Below are 20,052 nucleotides of genomic sequence, written 5' to 3'. Positions count from 1 at the left end.
GCAACGTGACGTTGATGGATCGTGCAAGACATGATGTCCCAGATGTGTTCAATCGGATTCAGGTCTGGGGAACGGGCAGGCCAGTCCATAGCTTCAATGCCTTCATCTTGCAGGAACTGCTGACACACTCCAGCCACATGAGGTCTGGCAATGTCCTGCATTAGGACGAACCCAGGGCCAACTGTACCAGCATATGGTCTCACAAGGGGTCTGAGGATCTCATCTTGGTACCTAATGACAGTCAGGCTACCTCTGGCGAGCACATAGAGGGCTATGTGGCCCTCCAAAGGAATGCCACCCCACACCATTACTGACCCACTGCCAAACCGGTCATGCTGAAGGATGTTGCAGGCAGCAGATCGCTCTCCACGGCGGCTCTACACTCCTTCACGTCTGTCACATGTGCTCAGTGTGAACCTGCTTTCATCTGTGAAGAGCACAGGGCACCAGTGGCGAATTTGCCAATCCTGGTGTTCTGTGGCAAACGCCAATCTTCCTGCACTGTGTTGGGCTGTGAGCACAACCCATGAGGAAATCACAGCTAGAATAAGATTGTTCCTGTACAGAAAAATTGAACAAAAATTCACCGTGTAAAAACTGTACTTAAAAAATTACCTTTAATTACGTCTTAACGCAGTAAGGTGATAACAAGGACCACTACCACCATTTTAAAGATACCAGGAGGTGCCTGTACCCATCACTAAACTGAACTGTTCCTAACCTACCAGCGGAGGTTGGCACCCTACACCTGTGCAATGGCACCCCCGATCACTGGCGACTGTCCCTCCTACCCCTATCCAGCCCTGTGGGATGGGGAAAGGAATAGGAGAGATATTGAAATGAGAGTTTGTTTGGACAGTATACCACAATTATAGTGATTGAAGAGATTGCTAAGACCGGCACAATAGCAACATGGATCAACATGCACCGTATCATGCAGCACACTATGAAGGGGTATCGATTCCTTATGTGTCTGAACTCCAAACCCTGCTATTGTGCCGGTCATAGCAATTTCTTCAGCAGCTAAGTAGTCTCTTTATACTATGTATACTTTATTCACTCCTGATGAACCTTGAAAGGGGAAATGAGTGTGTTTCAGAGCTCTGAGGTTTGTTTGTTTTTTTTCATAACTTCTTGATTTGATGACATGTACCTGTTCTTTAACATGCAGCTGATCCTTATCTGGTTTTGAATATTTTTGGGCTTATTGCCTAACCCCTTTCTGCCATCGGACGTACTGTCCCGTCCATGTGACCTGGGACTTAAAGGGACCGTCCTCCATAGTACACGCCTGCGTAAGGCAAGATTGCCTTGTGCAGGCATGTACTACAGAGGACAGAGAATAAACTTCAATCCAATATTGCAGCCAGTATGCAGCCAGCGGGTAAGGAAAGGGTGAATCAAACACCCAAAAACCCCGCCCCTATGGCTGAAGATTGTTCCCTCCAAATTCAGGTGACAGAGTCCCTTTAATTCCCATGGACGGGATAGTATGTCATACCCGATCAGCCGCGCTCACAGGGGGAGCACGGTTGATCACAGCCGAGTGTCAGCCGATTATCACAGCTGACATCCGGCACTGTGACCGCTCCTGGCACTTTAACCCCCGAAACACTGCGATCAAACATGATCACAGCGTTCCGGTGGCATAGGGAAGCATCGCGCAGGGATGGGGCTCCCTGCGTGCTTCCCTGAGACCCTCGGAACAATGCGATGTGATCGCGCTGTTCCAAGGGTCTCCTTCGTAATCCTCACTGCGGATCCAAGATGGCCGAGGGGGTCCTTCCGGGTCCTGCAGGGAGGTTGGCTTGTGAGCAAAGTGTCAGATCAGCGATCTGATAATATGTAGTGATGTCCCCGCGTGGGGCAAAGTAAAAAAAGTTTAAAAAAAAAACCGCCGAACAAAAAGTGGAAAAACACGCGGTCAAAAAGACAGATATAAATAAACATAGTACCGCTGAAAACGTCATCTTGTCCTGCCAAAAATCGAGCCACCATACAGCATCATTAGCGAAACAAATAAAAAGTTATAGCCCTCAGAATAAAGTGATGCAAAAATTATTTTTTATATAAAATTGTTGTTATTGTATAAAAGCGCCAAAACAAAAAAAATATATAAATGAGATATCGCTGTAATCCTACTGACCCGAAGAATAAAACTGCTTTATCAATTTTACCAAACGCAGAACGGTAGGCACCCCTCCAAAAAAGAAATTCATGAATTGCTGGTTTTTGTTCATGCTGCCTCACAAAAATCGGAATAAAAAGCGATCAAAAAAAAGTGGAAAAACACGCGGTCAAAAAGACAGATATAAATAAACATAGTACCGCTGAAAACGTCATCTTGTCCTGCCAAAAATCGAGCCACCATACAGCATCATTAGCGAAACAAATAAAAAGTTATAGCCCTCAGAATAAAGTGATGCAAAAATTATTTTTTATATAAAATTGTTGTTATTGTATAAAAGCGCCAAAACAAAAAAAATATATAAATGAGATATCGCTGTAATCCTACTGACCCGAAGAATAAAACTGCTTTATCAATTTTACCAAACGCAGAACGGTAGGCACCCCTCCAAAAAAGAAATTCATGAATTGCTGGTTTTTGTTCATGCTGCCTCACAAAAATCGGAATAAAAAGCGATCAAAAAAGTCACGTGCCTGAAAATTGGTACCAATAAAAACATCAACTTGTTCAGCAAAAAACAAGACCTCACGTGACTGTTGACCAAAATATGGAAAAATTATAGCTTCCAAAAGGTGACGCAAAAACTATTTTTTGCAATAAAAAGCGTCTTTTAGTGTGTAACAGCTGCCAAATATAAAAACCCGCTATAAATAGTAAATCAAACCCCCCTTTATCATCACCTTAGTTAGGGAAAAATAATAAAATAAAAAAAATGTATTAATTTTCCCATTAGGGTTAGGGCTAAAGTAAGGGTTGGGGCTAAAGTTAGGGTTGGGATTACATTTACGGTTGGGATTAGGGTTAGGGGTGTGTCAGGGTTAGGTGTGCTTAGGATTATGGTTGAGATTAGGGTTAGGGGTTTGTTGGGAGTTAGGGGTGTGGTTAGAGTTGGGATTAGGGTTTGGGGTGTGTTGGGGTTAAGGGTGTATTGGGGTTAAGGGTGTATTGGGGTTAGGGGTGTGGTTAGGGTTGGGATTAGGGTTAGGGGTGTGTTCGGGTTAGGGTTGGAGTTAGAATTGGGAGGTTTCCTCTGTTTAGACACATCAGGGGCTCTCCAAAAGCAACATGGCATCCGATTTCAATTCCAGCCAATTCTGCGTTGAAAAAGTAAAACAATGCTCCTTCCCTTCCGAGCTCTCTTGTAGGCCCCAAACAGGGGTTTATCCCAATATATGGGGTAGCAGCATATTCTGGACAACTTGGACAACAACTATTGGGGTCCAATTTCTCTAGTTACCCTTAGGAAAATAAAAATTTGGGGGCTAAAATTCATTTTTGTGGGAAAAAAGATTTTTTATTTTCATGGCTCTGCATTATAAACTGTAGTGAAAAACTTGGGGGTTCAAAGTTCTCACAACACATCTAGATAAGTTCCTTTGGGGGTCTAGTTTCCAATATGGGGTCACTTGTGGGGGGTTTCTACTGTTTAGGTACATGAGGGGCTCTGCAAACGCAACGTGACGCCTGCAGACCATGCCATCAAAGTCTGCATTCCAAACGGCGCTCCTTCCCTTCCGAGCTCTGCCATGCGCCCAACAGTAGTTTACCGCCACACATGGGGTATCAGCGTACTCAGGACAAATTGTACAACTTTTGGGGTCCAATTTCTGCTGTTACCCTTGGTAAAATAAAACAAATTGGGTCTGAAGTAAATTTTGTGTGAAAAAGTGAAATGTTCATTTTTTTTTAAAACATTCCAAATAATCCTGTGAAACACCTGAAGGGTTAATAAACTTCTTGAATGTGGTTTTGAGCATCTTGAGGAGTGCAGTTTTTTAGAATGGTGTCATGGATCGCCCCCAGGTGTAGGGCAGTGGGGTACTCGGTACCGGGTCCCTCTGTCTCGGTTCTGGGGATGTCACAGTGGCCCGACCCGGTCCGTGGCCCTGCTAAGGAGAGCCCAATTAAAGGTATAGTTTGTCAAGTGTTTGTGACGCCACCTGTGGTATTCGGTCAGGGTGACCGACGCTGCTAGGGGTCCGCTGGGGTGATGGAATGGCAGCTAGATGTTATACCTTCCCACAAGTGAAGTATGTCCCCAGGGCTTCCCTTGATGAGTAAGGTGGTAATGGTGGGTGTTGTAAGGCACGACGAGGACACAAAGGTTGCAGTCTCTTTACCTTTTACTGAAGACTTCAGCGTCCACAGTCCAGAGTACCGTTCACAGGGCTGGCTGAGTCTGGCCGGTCCGAAGGCACATCCAGATTTCCCTTTGCAGGTGGAAATCAGTAGCCTTCCTACTAGCGCCTGTGTGTTGTAGTACCTCCCTGCTGAGCACCACGGGATAGTCCTCACAACTGTCGTGTATATTTCTGTTTCTCTCCCCGTCCCCCAGATGGTATGGATAGGACGACCCGTATGATGGGGTAGGCCTGGAGCTATTTTATAGGGACCCTAGTGACGCCCCTCTCCCACAATTTGCCTCCGTTGTCTTCATTAGGTTAAAGGATGGGCAGCCAACTTGGAGTTAACTGTCCTGCCATTGTTTGAAGTAATGCGTAGAGCCAATTACTCCCTCGGTGTTCCGGCCACCGGCTACGCGCCTCAGAAGGATGTTGCCGATCTTAAGGCAGGACTCCTCCTGGTATTAACTCCTTGTGCTGTGATCTCGTTTCTCACTTCTCCACAATATACTTCGCTTCTTGTCCTTTGTTAGGATGCTGCCGCAATGAGGTGCAGGCGCAGCTCCGTAACGTTCTATCTCTTGCTATGTCTCTGTCAGGATCCCACCCGACAGGGACCTCTGTCTGCAGCTCAGATGTTCCTCCTTCTCTCCCTGTCTGCCTGACAGGTCTTCTCTGGGTCTCACCCAGGCAGCTTCTCTCTAACTTCCTATCCAACCCCCAGTTTTACCCGAGTGTGAGGAGTGGCCTAATAGATAGAACCCTTTGCTCCCCCTGGTGGTTGGAGTGTGAAGTGTAGTGTGTGACTGTGATACCTGGTCAGGTGAACTCCTTTAGTACCATCAGACGTAATATCACTCCCCCTGATGGAAGAGCGACATTACGGCAACGACCAGGACTCTGGGGCGCTGCATGTCACACTTGGGTATTTTCTATTATATCGATCCCTCAAAGTGACTTCAAATGTAATGTGGTCCCTAAAAAAAAAAATGGTGTTGTAAAAATGAGAAATTGCTGGTCAACCCTTATAACTCCCTAACAAAACAAAAAAAAATTTTGGTTCCAAAATTGTGCTGATGTAAAGTAGACATGTGGGAAATGTTACTTATTTTGTGTGACATATCTCTGTGATTTAAGGGCATGAAAATTCAAAGTTGGAAAAAAATTTTCCACAGATAAATGCAAGTAATGTTGAGGAAATTTTACCACTAACAAGAAGTACAATATGTCATGAGAAAACACTGTCAGAATCACCGGGATCCGTTGAAGCGTTCCAGAGTAATAACCTCATAAATGAACAGTGGTCAGAATTGTAAAAATTGGCCCGGTCATTAACATGCAAACCACCCTTGGGGTTAAGGGGTGAATGCCCTGGGATCATGCAATATTTATGCAGGCTATGATATTTATATATGACATTGGCTATCTGTTTAGTTCCTACTCAGACAGTATAACTATTTGCCCTATATGAGGAAGCGGAACTATATTGATCATTTATTAGTTTGAGCTCACTTGTATGTTAATTTTGGAGTCTAACATATCATTGCCATCATTGTTAGACTTCACCCCTTCACTGCCCCTCATATGGAAATTTCCTTATGGTCTTAGGGTTAGGAGGGACAGCCGTCTGGAGCGGGGGCACCAACAAAATCGTAAATATCATATAGGGTGCCAACCTCCGCTGATAGGCAGGAGATAGATAAGGGTAAGGCCCCTTCAATTCATTTTGACCCCTCATCAAGTCTATATTATCTTTTACAACTCCCTTTATCTTGGGTACGTGAAAATCTAAATATATTTTCACTCACGTGGTTTACTACCCCACATTAAAATTTTGGCAGTAATAATAAAAAAGTAAGATCAATCCCCCCCACTATAATTGTGGTATACTGTCCAAACAAATTCATTTCATTATCTCTCCTCCTATTTCTTTCCCCATCCCACAGGGCTGGATAGGGGTAGGAGGGACAGTCGATGGGGAGCGGGGATGCCATTGTGCAACTGTAGGATGCCAACCTCCGCTGGTAGGTAGAACAGTTCAGTTTAGTGGGTACAGGCACCTCCTGGTATCTTTTAAATCGTGGTAGTGGTCCTTAATATCACCTTACTGCGTTAAGACGTAATTAAAAGGTAATTTTTTTTTAATTACAGTTTTTACACAGTGAATTTTTTTCTGTGAGCACAACCCCCATCTTTGGACATCGGTCACTCAGACCATCTTCATGGAGTCGGTTTATAGCCGTTTGTGCAGACACATGCACATTTGTGGCCTGCTGGAGGTCATTTTGCAGGGCTCCTCCTGTTCCTCCTTGCACAAAGTCTGAGCCCCTTCCACATCTCCTGGTCTACTGGCCTGTCTTCTGCTAGAGCCTCCAGCCTCTGGACACTACGCTGAGACACAGCAAAACTTCTTGCCACAGCTCACATTGATGTGCAATCCTGGATGAGCTGCACTACCTGAGCCACTTATGTGGGTTGTAGAGTTTATCTCTTGCTACCATGAGTGTGTAAGCACAACCAACATTCAAAAGTGACCAAAACATCAGCCAGATAGCATTGGTACAGAGATGTGGTCTGTGGTCCCCACCTGCAGAACTACTCCTTTATTGAGTGTGTCTTGATAATTGCAAATAATGTCCAGCTGTTGTCTATTCTATTTGCACAACAGCATGTGAAATTGGTTGTCAAACAGTGTTGCTTCCCAAGTGGACAGTTTGATTTCACAGAAGTTTGATTTACCTGTAGTCTGTTGTTTAAGTGTTCCCTTTATTTTTTTGAGCAGTGTATTTTAGGCCGCAGACAACAAGCAGTTTCTTCCTAGGAGTCGGTAGCTGAATACGTTGCTTATAGACTCCTCTTCCATAACGCTAATTCTCATCTCATTTACCTAAACTGGAATCGGCATTAGCAATACTGCAGGAGATATTCATTACGTGACATGAGAAATAACTACTTCTTGATGAGAATGACATCATCTTCTACTACGGCTCTAGAAACATATTTGTCCAGAGTCCGTCACTGACCCCATCACCACCAGCCGTCTATATGAATGATTCCCGATTCCCCGCACTGTAATCTTCTAGCACATTAGATCTCATGTCTGAGTCACACACAGAACTTTGAGGCTTTTATAAAAAGTGTCATGCTGCTGCAGTGCAGTATAACGCAACCTCCACCAGAGAGAGCTTGAGAGGGAAGTGAGACTGCGTACACAGAGAAGCACTGCAGAGCAGCAGCATAGGCATCACCAAGTGCCGAGAGAGTGGTCCAACAAGCCGAGTCAAAAAACAACAATAGGCAGAAGTACTAAAGAGATCAGCAATACACGTGGTCAGGAACAAGCCAGGAGTTTCAGCAACGGTCAGAAGCGGATAAGACAGGAGGCAGAAGAGAGTCTGAATACAAGCCAAGTCAGAAACCAGAGTATCAAAACCGAAACGCTGGAAAAAGAGCAGACAGAGGGAGTCAGCAGACACGGGGCAAGTCAGGGATCACAGCAGGACAAACCAAGAGCTACCAGAGTCAGGTTCACACGCCGAAGGCAGACCTATAGCTGACACCGCCAGCAGGATACATGGGAGCTAAATAGCAAACCTCAACCCAGAATGAGGCAGAGCAAAGTTAACTTGACATGATCCCCCCGGAAAAAGGGCAGACAGGATTAAACCCTGGCACGGATCATGACAAAAAGCTTTTTTGTTTGCACAAACACAGCGGACAGAAATTATCTGATCCCAAAGTCTCCATGTACAGTGTTTTATGGGATTTATTTCTGGCCTTAGGCTTTCCTATATTACAGGGAAAAAAAAAAAACAGATACTAAAAATTATTTTTTTTGACACGCTAAACATTTGTTTTACTCCATTGGGCCCCAGAACATAGATTTACACTGCAGGGATTGCACAGGGGCGGCTACAACGAAGCCCTGGTAGTTTAACCACTTGCTGCTGCCAAAATCAAACATGGCATCTAAGAAGATGTGACGGAGTTTGGCTGAATGCCCTCTGACCCAAAGTACTCGATAGTATGGGGCGGCCTAGTTACTATGATACTTACATGCCTAATAATGGTGTCTGGGCCTGAAATGTATGACAGTCTATTAGGCCGGGCCAGAGGCAGCGTCCAATAGGACAACCCCTTCTTGATTAATATGTTTGGCCCCGATTATAATAATAAACCCTATACTCAACTCCCGTGCTGGAACCGTTTGTATTATTTAAATGTACCTGTAAATTCTAAATGTACCTGCATGGTTTGCTGAATTAAATAATAAAATACCTGTAGTAAAACACCCGTTAAAAGTTCCCTCAATAATACAATACACGTTTGCGGTGGCGGCGCTCAAAGAGACAAAGAAAACCCAGATATTGTGCAACGAAAGTAAACATTTATTTAACCAAAAAATAACTGTTTAGGATCGGGGTCTATCTGAGGGTGAGATGTGGTGGACCTTGGGGGTGTGGAGCTGAGGATTGGGTGGTAGTTGATGAAGGCGTTACAGGGGAAGGGGCAACAAATTAAAGGATTGAATCATGGATGGAACTGGACACATTGGGAGTAGACAACACAGTGGAATCATAGGAATGGATAGACAAACTGGAAGGGACAGACACAAGGGAAGGTAGTGACATTTGAGAACAAAGACACATTGGTAGGTGAGGGTGCAGGTGGTGGGTCCAATTTTAGCAGGGTTTTTTTGACTCCAGGTCTTCGTCCTGGTGGAAATGTTATTAGTTTTGGACCTTTGCTTTCTTGGCCAAGTGGGAGAGGTGGCCTCTGTAGCAGTCTTTCGGTGTGGTGCTGGACTGGGCAGCGTGGTGGATGCTGCTGACTGCAGGGGTAACATAGAAACATAGTTATTGAGGTTGAAGGAAGATTTTAAGCCCATCTAGTTCAAACCATAGCCTAACCTAACATGCCCTAACATGTTGATCCAGAGGAAGGGGAAAAAACCCATGTGGCAAAGAGTAAGCTCCACATTGGGTACAAAAATGTCTTCCCGACTCCACATACGGCAATCAGACTAGTTCCCTGGATCAACGCCCTATCAAGGAATCTAGTGTATATACCCTGTAACATTATACTTTTCAAGAAAGGTATCCAGTCCCCTCTTAAATTTAAGTAACGAATCACTCATTACATCATCATATGGCAAAGAGTTCCATAGTCTCACTGCTCTTACAGTAAAGAACCCGCATCCGTAATTATGCTTAAACCTTCTTTCCTCCAGACGTAGAGGCTGCCCCCTTGTCCCTGTCTCAGGTCTACAAGTAAAAAGGTCATCAGAAAGGTCTTTGTACTGTCCCCTCATATATTTATACATTAAAATAAGATCACCCTTTAGACTTCATTTTTCCAAACTAAATAACCCCAAGTGTAATAACCTATCTTGGTATTGCAGACCCCCCAGTCCTCTAATAACTGAACTTGGTAGCATGGTGGGTGCTGAACTTGGGAGCGTCGTAGATGCTGCTGGCCGCAGGGATGATGAAGTTGGCAGCGTGGTGGCTCTGTGAACTAGAGGCGGTGGAGGATAGTTCATCACTCTGGGAGTTTGAAAGTAGATGTTCGGCTGCTGGTAATATTTTCCGGTCTGTTGATTGTAACTTTGTGACTGCTGCGGCTGCAGCAATGCTTGGCTGTAAGCAGCCTGGCAGGCCTGCATGACGTTGATATGGAATTGAGGCGTAAAGTTTTGACACTTCCCGCTATATTGAAGAAAAAAATAAATAAAAAATGTCACGCCGGTCTCTCAAGGTCGGCTTCCAGGCGATCAAGGCGTTTGCTGACATCCTGTATAAGTGTGTTCACATGGGTAAATCCACTCTTCAGTCTGTCACCAAGCACCTTAATCCCATCCTGGAAGACCGAGCTTAAGTGCATAAACTCGGGCATGAGTTACCTCTACCAGGCCCTCTGCTGCTGATGAGAAGACCCAACAAAAGCAGCGGCAGAGGGCTGGGAGAGGGGAAAACCGGATGGATCGGCGGCTGCCTCTTCCTCAGCCTGTTAGGCCTGACAGGTTGCTACATCGCTGGTGGATGATTGGGATTGTGCTTGTTCATTGGCTGGTCGATGAGGGTCCGCTCCAACAGAGAACAATCCAGGATGTGTGGTGAAAAAAAAAATAAAATAAAATAAAAAAAACACATTAGTAAAACACCAAAAAAAGGTTAAATAGTAAGACAAAACAAAAGATACTCACATTCGGGTAGCAAGCGCAGGCATCAGAAAAGCAAGGTTCCGATGGTATTTGTATTTGCTGAGTATCCTTTGAGCAGCACCACTTTTAACCTGGTTCTCCTGTCTCATGTCCTTGTTGAAGAGATCCTTCCTCGAGCGCCAACGCACTCTTATTCTCTTCACTGTGGTGGGGAAAAAAAAGGAAAAAATTAATTGTAAAACAATGCACCTACATTTACAGTTTCACTGACGCATCACACCACATTCAAATACTTAACAAAATCATTTCTGATACTGGCGTGGCACGGTCCCGATCATGCAGCAGCGATCTGGCCAATTCTTCCCAGAGTCGTCGAATCACAGCAATGTCGGAGTGCTGACGAGCACGGATGTACCACAAGGTGAATTAGTTGCTCGTTTTCAATGTCCAGTTTGGCTTCTTCCCGTTGTGGAACCTATAGATCCAATAAAACAAAAAAATTTTAAGGAAAACTGAAACAAAAATCAATTACAACTCTGATGAAAAGAATACTTACACCACGTATTTGCTCATGAGACACATGAGCCCGAGGTACCTTTAAAGAAATTACACGATTTAACACAGGTATAGTATTGCCAGTCAATACATACCAATCAGTATAGCAAATGTGATTACATAATCGGTGTCATGTCCACCCTGGGAAGCAGTCACCTCTTCACTTGAAAACATGATTGAAGAGCAGGCAGCAGTCAAGTGGAGCACTACAGAAAAAAAATAAAACTAAATTTAAACTTGTTAAGAGCCAAACACAATGTTAGCCCCCCCCCCCCAAAAAAAGGACACCAATACTTACATTACAGGCAGTAGTCCAACAGCACAGCAGTCAGCACAGGACAGGGACAGGTGGCAGCACCAGGACAGATGCCAGCACCAGAGACAGCAGCACCAGGAGACAACTATTGAAAAAATAGGAGAATATGAGTCTTCATATATTAAAAACAATATTATTTATTAGTACCAAAAACATGATAAAAAAAATATATAAATAAATAAGTACAATTTCAATATTACATTCATATGGATAAGAATTTGATCCTAAAGGTGACAATATTAAGTGGCCGCCAACCTGGACACATATGATGCAGCACTGAAGATGATGTCCAAATGAACAGTATATATAGCCATTAAATTTTACTGTAAGGAAAATCGTAAGCACATACCCCACATATAGCGGGACAAAGGTAACATCGTAATTCAAGTCAGGTCATAAGGCTAATCTAGACTGAAAAGAGATCACATGTCTCACAATACAGCGCTGTACAGAGAAATGTAAAAAAACATAGAATAAATATAGAGTTAATAACCCATAATAGTATCTCTGATTCAGTCCAGTCCAGGGGGCGACCACTGACCCCGACGCGTGTTTTGCGAGCCTGACTGTCGCTTCCTCAATTGGGGGATATAGATCAGGAGATAACTAGTCTTGTGCTTCTGTCCAGAGTCTTGTGCTTCCGTCCAGAGTCTTAAGAGTAATGGACTACCTGTCTCCACACCCCCTTTTATACATCAGTGATTTTGCAGGTGGGAACAGTTTCCTGGACATGATTAGTGTGAAGTACGCATTGCGTTTCGAACGCATACGTACGCATGTCCTTCCGTACCAATGCGTTCCCATAGACTGTAATGGGTTTTTTTTTACGCAATAATCTGCAATCGTCCATATGCGGATGATTGCGCAATATTTGTCGCCTCCAAAAAGGCAACATGTTGCGTTCACCGCGCCCTGCTGCACACCGTGAAACTACGCATGCGTACTCAAAAGCATGTAAACCCATGTCCTTGTGTACACCATGTTAAATATATGTACGCATGACATGCGGATCTATGCGGATGAAATGCTGCGCGCACAGACGCAAATGTGAAGCCAGCCTAAGAGAGCATCATACTGTGGAGAGGGGAGCTGAACAGGGGGGAGACTCGGGACATTATTAAATGTTAAGTGGGCACTTATTGTTATAGGGGCACTCTGGTTATTGTGATTGTCAGAGGGGCACACAGGGAACATTATTACTTTCTACGTGAGAATAGGGCATTACTATATTCTAAAGGTTTGTTTTACCATCTAGAGCAGGGGTGGGCAATTAATTTCCCGGGAGGGGGGGCACATGAGAGACTGACCATTGTGAAGGGCCGAACCAATAGGCCGAAATTAATTCTGCTCAATATGAATACTGATATATTATAATTATATTATTGATAGTTTTATTAATATTCATTGTATAACTTAATATTGAGCAGAATTAAGAATGCTGACATCCCATTATATATCGTATGAGCCCCACACAGCCTTCCCTGTTATGATCCGGTGACCGTGGAGCCGCATGAGAGACTCTCAGGAGTAAGTGGTATCTGTACTGACCGCAAACCCTAAGCTGACACCGCAACTAGAAGTAGCCGTGGGGTGTGCCTAACCAGTCCTAGACACCTCGACACAGCCGGAGGACTAAATACCCCTATAGGTAGAAATGGGAGTACTATCTTGCCTCAGAGCAGAAAGGATAGGCAGCCCCCCACAAATATTGACTGTGTATAAGAGGAAAGACACACGCAGGCAGAAAAACAGAATTTAGCAAAATAAGCACTTCTAGCTAAATAGAAAGGATAGAACAGAATTCTAAGCGGTCAGTATTAAAATCCTAAAAATATCCACAGCAGAAAATACAAATATTCTACATCTAACTAAAGACATAGCAAGTATATCTGCAACTCCTGAGAATCCAGCATGACGGAAAAATCCAAACAAAGTCTAAGCTGGACATAAACACAATGAATTGCACTGAATTGCAAAGCACACTGCATGTGTGCACAGAGAAAAAAAAACAAAAACACTTATCTTAGCTGAATTGGCAGCAGAGCATGAGGAACCAGAGAGAGATGCAATCCCTCCAAGAACAATGGACAACTGGCCAGGAGAAATGGATCCTGCAAACCTAAATACCTAGTAGAGCTGCAATCAGCAGAAACACCTGCTCTGGATTACAACCCCAAGACAACTGCACTACCATTAACAACCACCGGAGGGAGCCCAAGAGCAGAATTCACAACACTTCCCCAAATGCGGCATGAGCTCCACACGGCCTCCCTATATACACTGCATGTCGCCCCCATGTGTGCAGCACCATGTCACTACCACATGTGTGCAGCACCATGTCACACCCCTATAGCCTCTCCATGCCCACCCAAACAACCCATACACGAGGAAAAAATAGCACACAAAAAAACCACATACTCACCTCGGTCCCGTTCCCTGGCGCTCTGCTTTTCTGGAAATGTGAGAAGTGAAATGTGTCTGGTGTAATCTCTGCAGATGAGTCCTGGCTGTAGAAGTTGTAGCGTCGGTCTGGGCCAGATGGAAAAGACGTCAGCTGTTCACCCGCAGAGCCGCACTCCACATAGAGAATAATGGAGCCTCCAGCACCGACCTCCACCCGCAGAGCCGCACTCCACATAGAGAATAATGGGGCCTCCAGCACCTACCTCCACCCGCAGAGCCGCACTCCACATAGAGAATAATGGAGCCTCCAGCAAAGACCTCCACCCGCAGAGCCGCACTCCACATAGAGAATAATGGGGCCTCCAGCACCTGTCATGTAGGATGCTGTTCAGACCAGGTCGTCCGACAGACAGCGGTAATTCCACTTTTGACCACTACTTACTCATTGGCGTCTGCTAGATTTTCTCTAGCTGTTCCGGGGTTAATTTACCTGATCCTCAGATTGGAAGTTGGGCCATTTCCATGGCCTTTAAATAGTTCTCCTGATCATTGGGCGTCGCCGATTATAGCTTCTGTCTTGCGTTGTTATCTCGGTCTGGAGTGGAGAGCTGGTGGTTGGAGATTCGTTGCTGGTGGTGAATATTCCTTCATCTTATTTACTCCTTCCTATATTTGTGTTTATTTTGCCCTGCACATTTATATTGTAATCCTGAGTGTCTGCGGCGTGGTGTATATTTTCCTTTATCCTTGTCTGTGCTAACTGTGGGTATTTAAGTATTACCTCTTCACTGGGTGGTGGGTGGAGGTTTCAGCCTTGGGCTGAGCTCAGGAGTTAGGGTGAGGTTCGAGGCCTGAACATGCACACCATCAGTGTAAACTTCAGGTAGAGTGTCAGCCCGGATTTCCCTAGTTTTAGGGAAATTGCAGGAGCCCGGGTTATTAGCTCTCGCTCACCTAGTCTCTCCCTGACATTATAATCGGCCCAACAACAACAAAGAAAAAAAAAAAAAGGGGGTTCTTTTTTTTTGTTGTCATGGATCCCATGACTTCCATAACCCGCCAGTTGGAGGCGCTGTCCCTACAGGTCACTGAGTTGAGGGGGGCAGTGCAGCAACAGGGACTAGCAGTGTCCAATGTGCAAGCTGGAGTGACAGGAAGAGTTACTGAGCCTAAATTTCCATTGCCTGAAAAATTTGCTGGGGAACGCAGTAAATTTGTTTCTTTTCGTGAAGCTTGCAAACTATATTTCCGTATGCGCCCGATATCTTCGGGTAATGAGGCTCAGCGTGTGGGCCTGGTGTTGTCATTGTTAAGTGGGGATCCCCAAGCATGGGCGTTTTCTTTGCCATCTGATCCTGCGGCATTTGTCTCTGTGGAGAGGTTTTTTTTCTTCTCTTGGGAAAATCTACGATGAACCTGACAGAATGGCTCTAGCAGAATCTAAGATATGCTCTATTCGCCAGGGGGAGCGAGTTGCAGAGGATTACTGTTCTGAATTTCGACGCTGGGCGATCGAAAAGCCCTTCTGATGCACGAGACTCCTACTTCTCTAGATTCCGCTATGAGTCTGGTTGTCCGCATTGATTGCCGTTTGCGTCAGGGGGAGCATGAGACACCGCCTATGGGAGAGGGTTTAGGTTCATGTGAGGTTGCTGCAGGTGAGCCCACGGAGCCTATGCAAATCGCAGGGGTGTCACATGTCAAGCATCGAGCCCCTGAGCTCAGGAAGCAGGGAGCCTGTTTTTACTGTGGTAAAACTGGTCATTTTATTAACATCTGTCCTCTGCTGTCTAAGAAAAACGCAACGTCGGAAAACTTCTGAGCTCAGAGGGTGTGGAGGAGACCAGTCTGAGCTTATGTATATCCTCCATGGTGGTTTCTCAGTGCATGCTCCCTGCTAAGGTTTTTGTTGCTGGCAGTGAGCTGCCAATTACTGTTTTTGTGGATAGTGGTTCAGCCACAAATCTCATTGATGAGGGGTTTGCGCGCACAGCAGGTTTTAGGATTGAAAAACTGCCTCATCCTATCCGCGTGGTCACCATCAATGCTGCTCCTCTCTCTGGGGGAGATTACTGAATTTGTGGCTGAGGTGAAACTCCACATTGGAGTTCTACATTCTGAGCGGGTTACATGTAAGGTGCTCAGGAATCTTCCTGCTCAGGTGGTTTTGGGTTTTCCTTGGTTGTCTATGCACAACCCGGTAATTGACTGGAAAACTCAGGACATAATTCGGTGGAGCGAGTTCTGCCAGGAGAATTGCCTGGCCACATGTGTGGCTGCGGTGACTTCAAGCGTTCCGGAGTCACTTCAGGATTTTGTGGATGTGTTCTCTGAGAAGGGTTGTTCAGAGTTGCCGCCACATCGTCCTTATGACTGTTCTATCAGGTTTAAACCAGGGGCCAAATTACCTAAAGCAAGGATGTTTAACATCTCCGGTCCGGAGAGACAAGCGTTAAAAGATCACATTGCGGAAAGCTTGAGCAAAGGGCACCTCAGGCCGTCATCCTCGCCGGTGGCAGCAGGGTTCTTCTTTGTGAAGAAGAAAGATGGCGGATTACGCCCGTGTTTGGATTTCAGGGAGTTGAACCAGATTACGGTTCGTGATCCATACCCTATGCCTCTGATACCAGATTTGTTCAACCAGGTGGCAGGTGCTAAGTGGTTCACCAAGCTTGACCTCAGAGGGGCGTACAACCTCATAAGAGTCCGTCAAGGTGATGAGTGGAAGACGGCTTTTAATACCCCTGAGGGTCATTTTGAAAATTTGGTGATGCCGTTAGGGTTGACTAACGCACCTGCAGTGTTCCAACATTTCATCAATGATGTGTTCTCGCATGTTTTGGGGAAATTCGTTATCGTGTACCTAGATGACATTCTCATATATTCTTGCGACCGTGAGGCTCATTTAGATCATGTCAGGCAGGTTTTACAGCTTCTCAGAGAGAATAAGCTGTATGCTAAACTTGAGAAATGTGTATTTTCTGTTCAAGAGTTGCCTTTCTTGGGTTATAATTGTGTCTGCTTCTGGTTTTAAAATGGACGCCGCTAAGGTACAGGCGGTGCTGCATTGGAAACGTCCTGATAACCTGAAAGCACTTCAGCGGTTCCTTGGGTTTTCTAACTACTATAGGAAATCTATCAAGGATTTTTCCATCATTGCTAAACCGCTAACTGACATGACTAAATAGTGTACCAATTTCTCTGTTTGGCATGAGGCTGCTGTGCGCGCATTTGAATTTCTTAAGAACAGTTTTGTTTCAGCCCCCATTCTTGTGCAGCCAGACGTATCTAAACCATTTGTTGTGGAAGTCGATGCGTCTGAGGTTGGTGTGGGGGCGGTACTATCTCAAGGCTCATCTTTGAGTGGTTTACGTCCGTGCGCCTATTTCTCCAAGAAACTGTCGTCCGCCGAACGTAACTACGATATCGGCAACAGGGAGTTGTTGGCAATTTACTTGGCCTTTAAGGAATGGCGACACTTCTTGGAGGGGTCGGTCCATCAGGTAACTTATTACCGATCATAAGAATCTGCTGTATTTGGTGTCAGCCAAGCGTCTGTCCCCCAGGCAGGCTCGCTGGGCATTGTTTTTCACGCGGTTCAATTTTGTGGTCACTTACAGACCGGGGTCTAAAAACACTAAGGCGGATGCTCTGTCCAGGTGTTTTCCGGGGGGAGAACCTCGGGAGGATCCAGTACCCATCCTCCAAAAGGGTGTTGTGGTTTCGGCTCTCACTACCGAGGTTGAGGCTGAGATTGCCGAGGCTCAGGAGGAGGTACCATCTGAGCTTCCCGTCAACAAATCTTTTGTTCCGCTTCATCTCCGCCTAAAGGTTTTGGCGGAGCATCATGATGCCGTCCTGGCTGGTCACCCAGGGGTTAGAGGTACCTTGGAGTTGATGTCACGTCGGTTTTGGTGGCCCAAGATCCGACAGGACGTGGTCTCATACGTGTCAGCTTGTACCACTTGCGCTAGGGCTAAGATGCCCCGCTCCGGTCCTGTTGGCACACTACTTCCTCTTGAGGTACCTAGTAAGCCATGGACGGAAATCTCCATGGATTTCATCACTGATTTGCCCTCATCAGCTGGAAACACGGTCATCTTGGTGATTGTTGATCGTTTTTCTAAAATGTCGCACTTTGTGTCTTTGCCTGCGTTGCCTAACGCTAAGACTCTGGCTCAGGTATTTGTGCAGGAGGTGGTCAGACTTCATGGGGTTCCGTCTGACATCGTGTCTGATAGGGGGTCTCAGTTTGTGGCAAAATTTTGGAGAGCGTTTTGCTCACGGCTGGGGATCAAGTTGTCTCATTCTTCGGCGTTTCATCCTCAGTCAAATGGTCAGACTGAGAGTATGAACCAAAATTTGGAACAGTACTTATGCTGCTTTATCTCTGATAACCAGGAGGAGTGGTCTACCTTTCTTCCATTGGCTGAGTTTGCCATCAATAATCACCGCCAGGAGTCGTCTGGGGAGTCTCCGTTTTTGTGTGTGTACGGGCTACATCCTCAATTTTGTACCTTGAGTCAGAGGGGCTCTTCCGGCGTTCCGGAGGAGGACCAGTTAGGAACACAATTGTCATCAGTCTGGAGGAGAGTTAAACAGCGCCTGTTGAGTGTGGGTGCTAGGTACAAACGTGTGGCTGACAGTAGGCGTGTGCCAGGTCCGGACATGAGTGTGGATGACTGGGTGTGGTTATCCACAAAAAAACATAAGACTCAAAATACCATCCCTTAAATTGGGTCCACGGTTTATTGGTCCATTTAGGGTCACCGCCGTCTTTAACCCAGTTGCGTACCGATTGGAGCTTCCTACGGTGTATAAGATACACAATGTGTTCCACAGGTCTCTTCTAAAGAAGGTGGTGAGTTCTGTGGACGTGGCGCCTATGCCACCTCCAGTCTTGGTGGATGGTAATTTGGAGTTTGAAGTCTCCAAGGTGGTTGACTCTCGTGTAGTGCGTCACACTTTACAGTACTTGGTACACTGGCGTGGTTATGGGCCTGAGGAGAGGTCCTGGGTACCAGCCTCGGACGTTCATGCTGACCGGCTGGTCAGGTTGTTTTACCGCCGTCATCCGGACAAGCTGGGTCCTATAAGCCGTGAGGGCCCTGGGGTCCCTCGTAGAAGGCGGGGTACTGTCATGTCGGACGCTGTTCAGACCAGGTCGTGCGACAGACAGCGGTAATTCCACTTTTGACCACTACTTACTCATTGGCGTCTACTAGATTTTCTCTAGCTGTTCCGGGGTTAATTTACCTGATCCTCAGATTGGAAGTTGGGCCATTTCCATGGCCTTTAAATAGTTCTCCTGATCATTGGGCGTCGCCGATTATAGCTTCTGTCTTGCGTTGTTATCTCGGTCTGGAGTGGAGAGCTGGTGGTTGGAGATTCGTTGCTGGTGGTGTATATTCCTTCGTCTTATTTACTCATTCCTATATTTGTGTTTATTTTGCCCTGCACATTTATAGTGTAATCCTGAGTGTCTGCGGCGTGGTGTATATTTTCCTTTATCCTTGTCTGTGCTAACTGTGGGTATTGGCGTATTACCTCTTCACTGGGTGGTAGGCCGAGGTTTCAGCCTAGGGCTGAGCTCAGGAGTTAGGGTAAGGTTCGAGGCCTGAACATGCACACCATGAGTGTAAACTTCAGGTAGAGGGTCAGTCAGGATTTCCCTAGTTTTAGGGAAGTTGCAGGAGCCCAGGTTATTAGCTCTCGCTCACCTAGCCTCTCCCTGACAGCACCTACCTCAACCCACAGAGCCGCACTCCACATAGAGAATAATGGAGCCTCCAGCACCGACCTCCACCCCCGACCTCCACCCGCAGAGCCGCTCTCCTATAGAGAATGGAGCCTCCAGCACCAACCTCCACCCGCAGAGCCGCACTCCACATAGAGAATAATGGAGCCTCCAGCACCGACCTCCACCCTCAGAGCCGCACTCCACATAGAGAATAATGGAGCCTCCAGCACCGACCTCCACCTGCAGAGCCGCACTCCACATAGAGAATAATGGGGCCTCCAGCACCAACCTCCACCTGCAGAGCCGCACTCCACGTAGAGAATAATGGAGCCTCCAGCACCTACCTCCACCCGCAGAGCTGCACTCCACATAGAGAATAATGGAGCCTCCAGCACCGACCTCCACCCGCAGAGCCGCACTCCACATAGAGAATAATGGAGCCTCCAGCACCAACCTCCACCTGCAGAGCCGCACTCCACATAGAGAATAATGGGGCCTCCAGCACCGACCTCCAACCGCAGAGCCGCACTCCACATAGAGAATAATGGAGCCTCCAGCACCGAC

At 46.1% G+C, this 20,052-nt stretch overlaps 1 protein-coding gene and 1 long non-coding RNA gene across 4 annotated transcripts in view; both read right to left on the bottom strand.

Moving 5' to 3' along the window:
* LOC143768231 (uncharacterized) overlaps positions 1-19,546 on the bottom strand; it is a 57,559-nt gene extending 38,013 nt beyond the window's left edge. The window contains exon 1 of the mRNA XM_077256924.1: positions 19,494-19,546. Coding sequence (XP_077113039.1) covers positions 19,494-19,520 — 27 coding nt within the window. The 5' untranslated portion in view covers positions 19,521-19,546. The remainder of the gene's footprint in view (positions 1-19,493) is intronic.
* Positions 8,687-14,374, bottom strand: LOC143766555 (uncharacterized). 3 transcript variants are annotated; one of them, XR_013213591.1, is made up of 4 exons: positions 14,239-14,374; positions 11,328-11,430; positions 11,125-11,235; positions 8,687-10,949 (listed from the first exon to the last, which is right to left on the bottom strand). It is a non-coding gene; the product is annotated as an uncharacterized LOC143766555 (long non-coding RNA). The 3 variants fall into 3 exon arrangements; XR_013213592.1 differs by lacking the exon at positions 14,239-14,374 and having other exon boundaries at positions 8,687-10,019; positions 10,214-10,949; positions 11,328-11,621; XR_013213590.1 differs by lacking the exon at positions 14,239-14,374 and having other exon boundaries at positions 11,328-11,621.
* Positions 19,547-20,052: the final 506 nt, after the last annotated feature.

The sequence above is a fragment of the Ranitomeya variabilis genome, chromosome 4 (genome assembly GCF_051348905.1).
Source record: "Ranitomeya variabilis isolate aRanVar5 chromosome 4, aRanVar5.hap1, whole genome shotgun sequence".
Classification (NCBI taxonomy): domain Eukaryota; kingdom Metazoa; phylum Chordata; class Amphibia; order Anura; family Dendrobatidae; genus Ranitomeya; species Ranitomeya variabilis.
The sequence above is the reverse complement of the archived record's forward strand: the minus strand, read 5'-3'. Positions and strand labels throughout refer to the sequence as shown.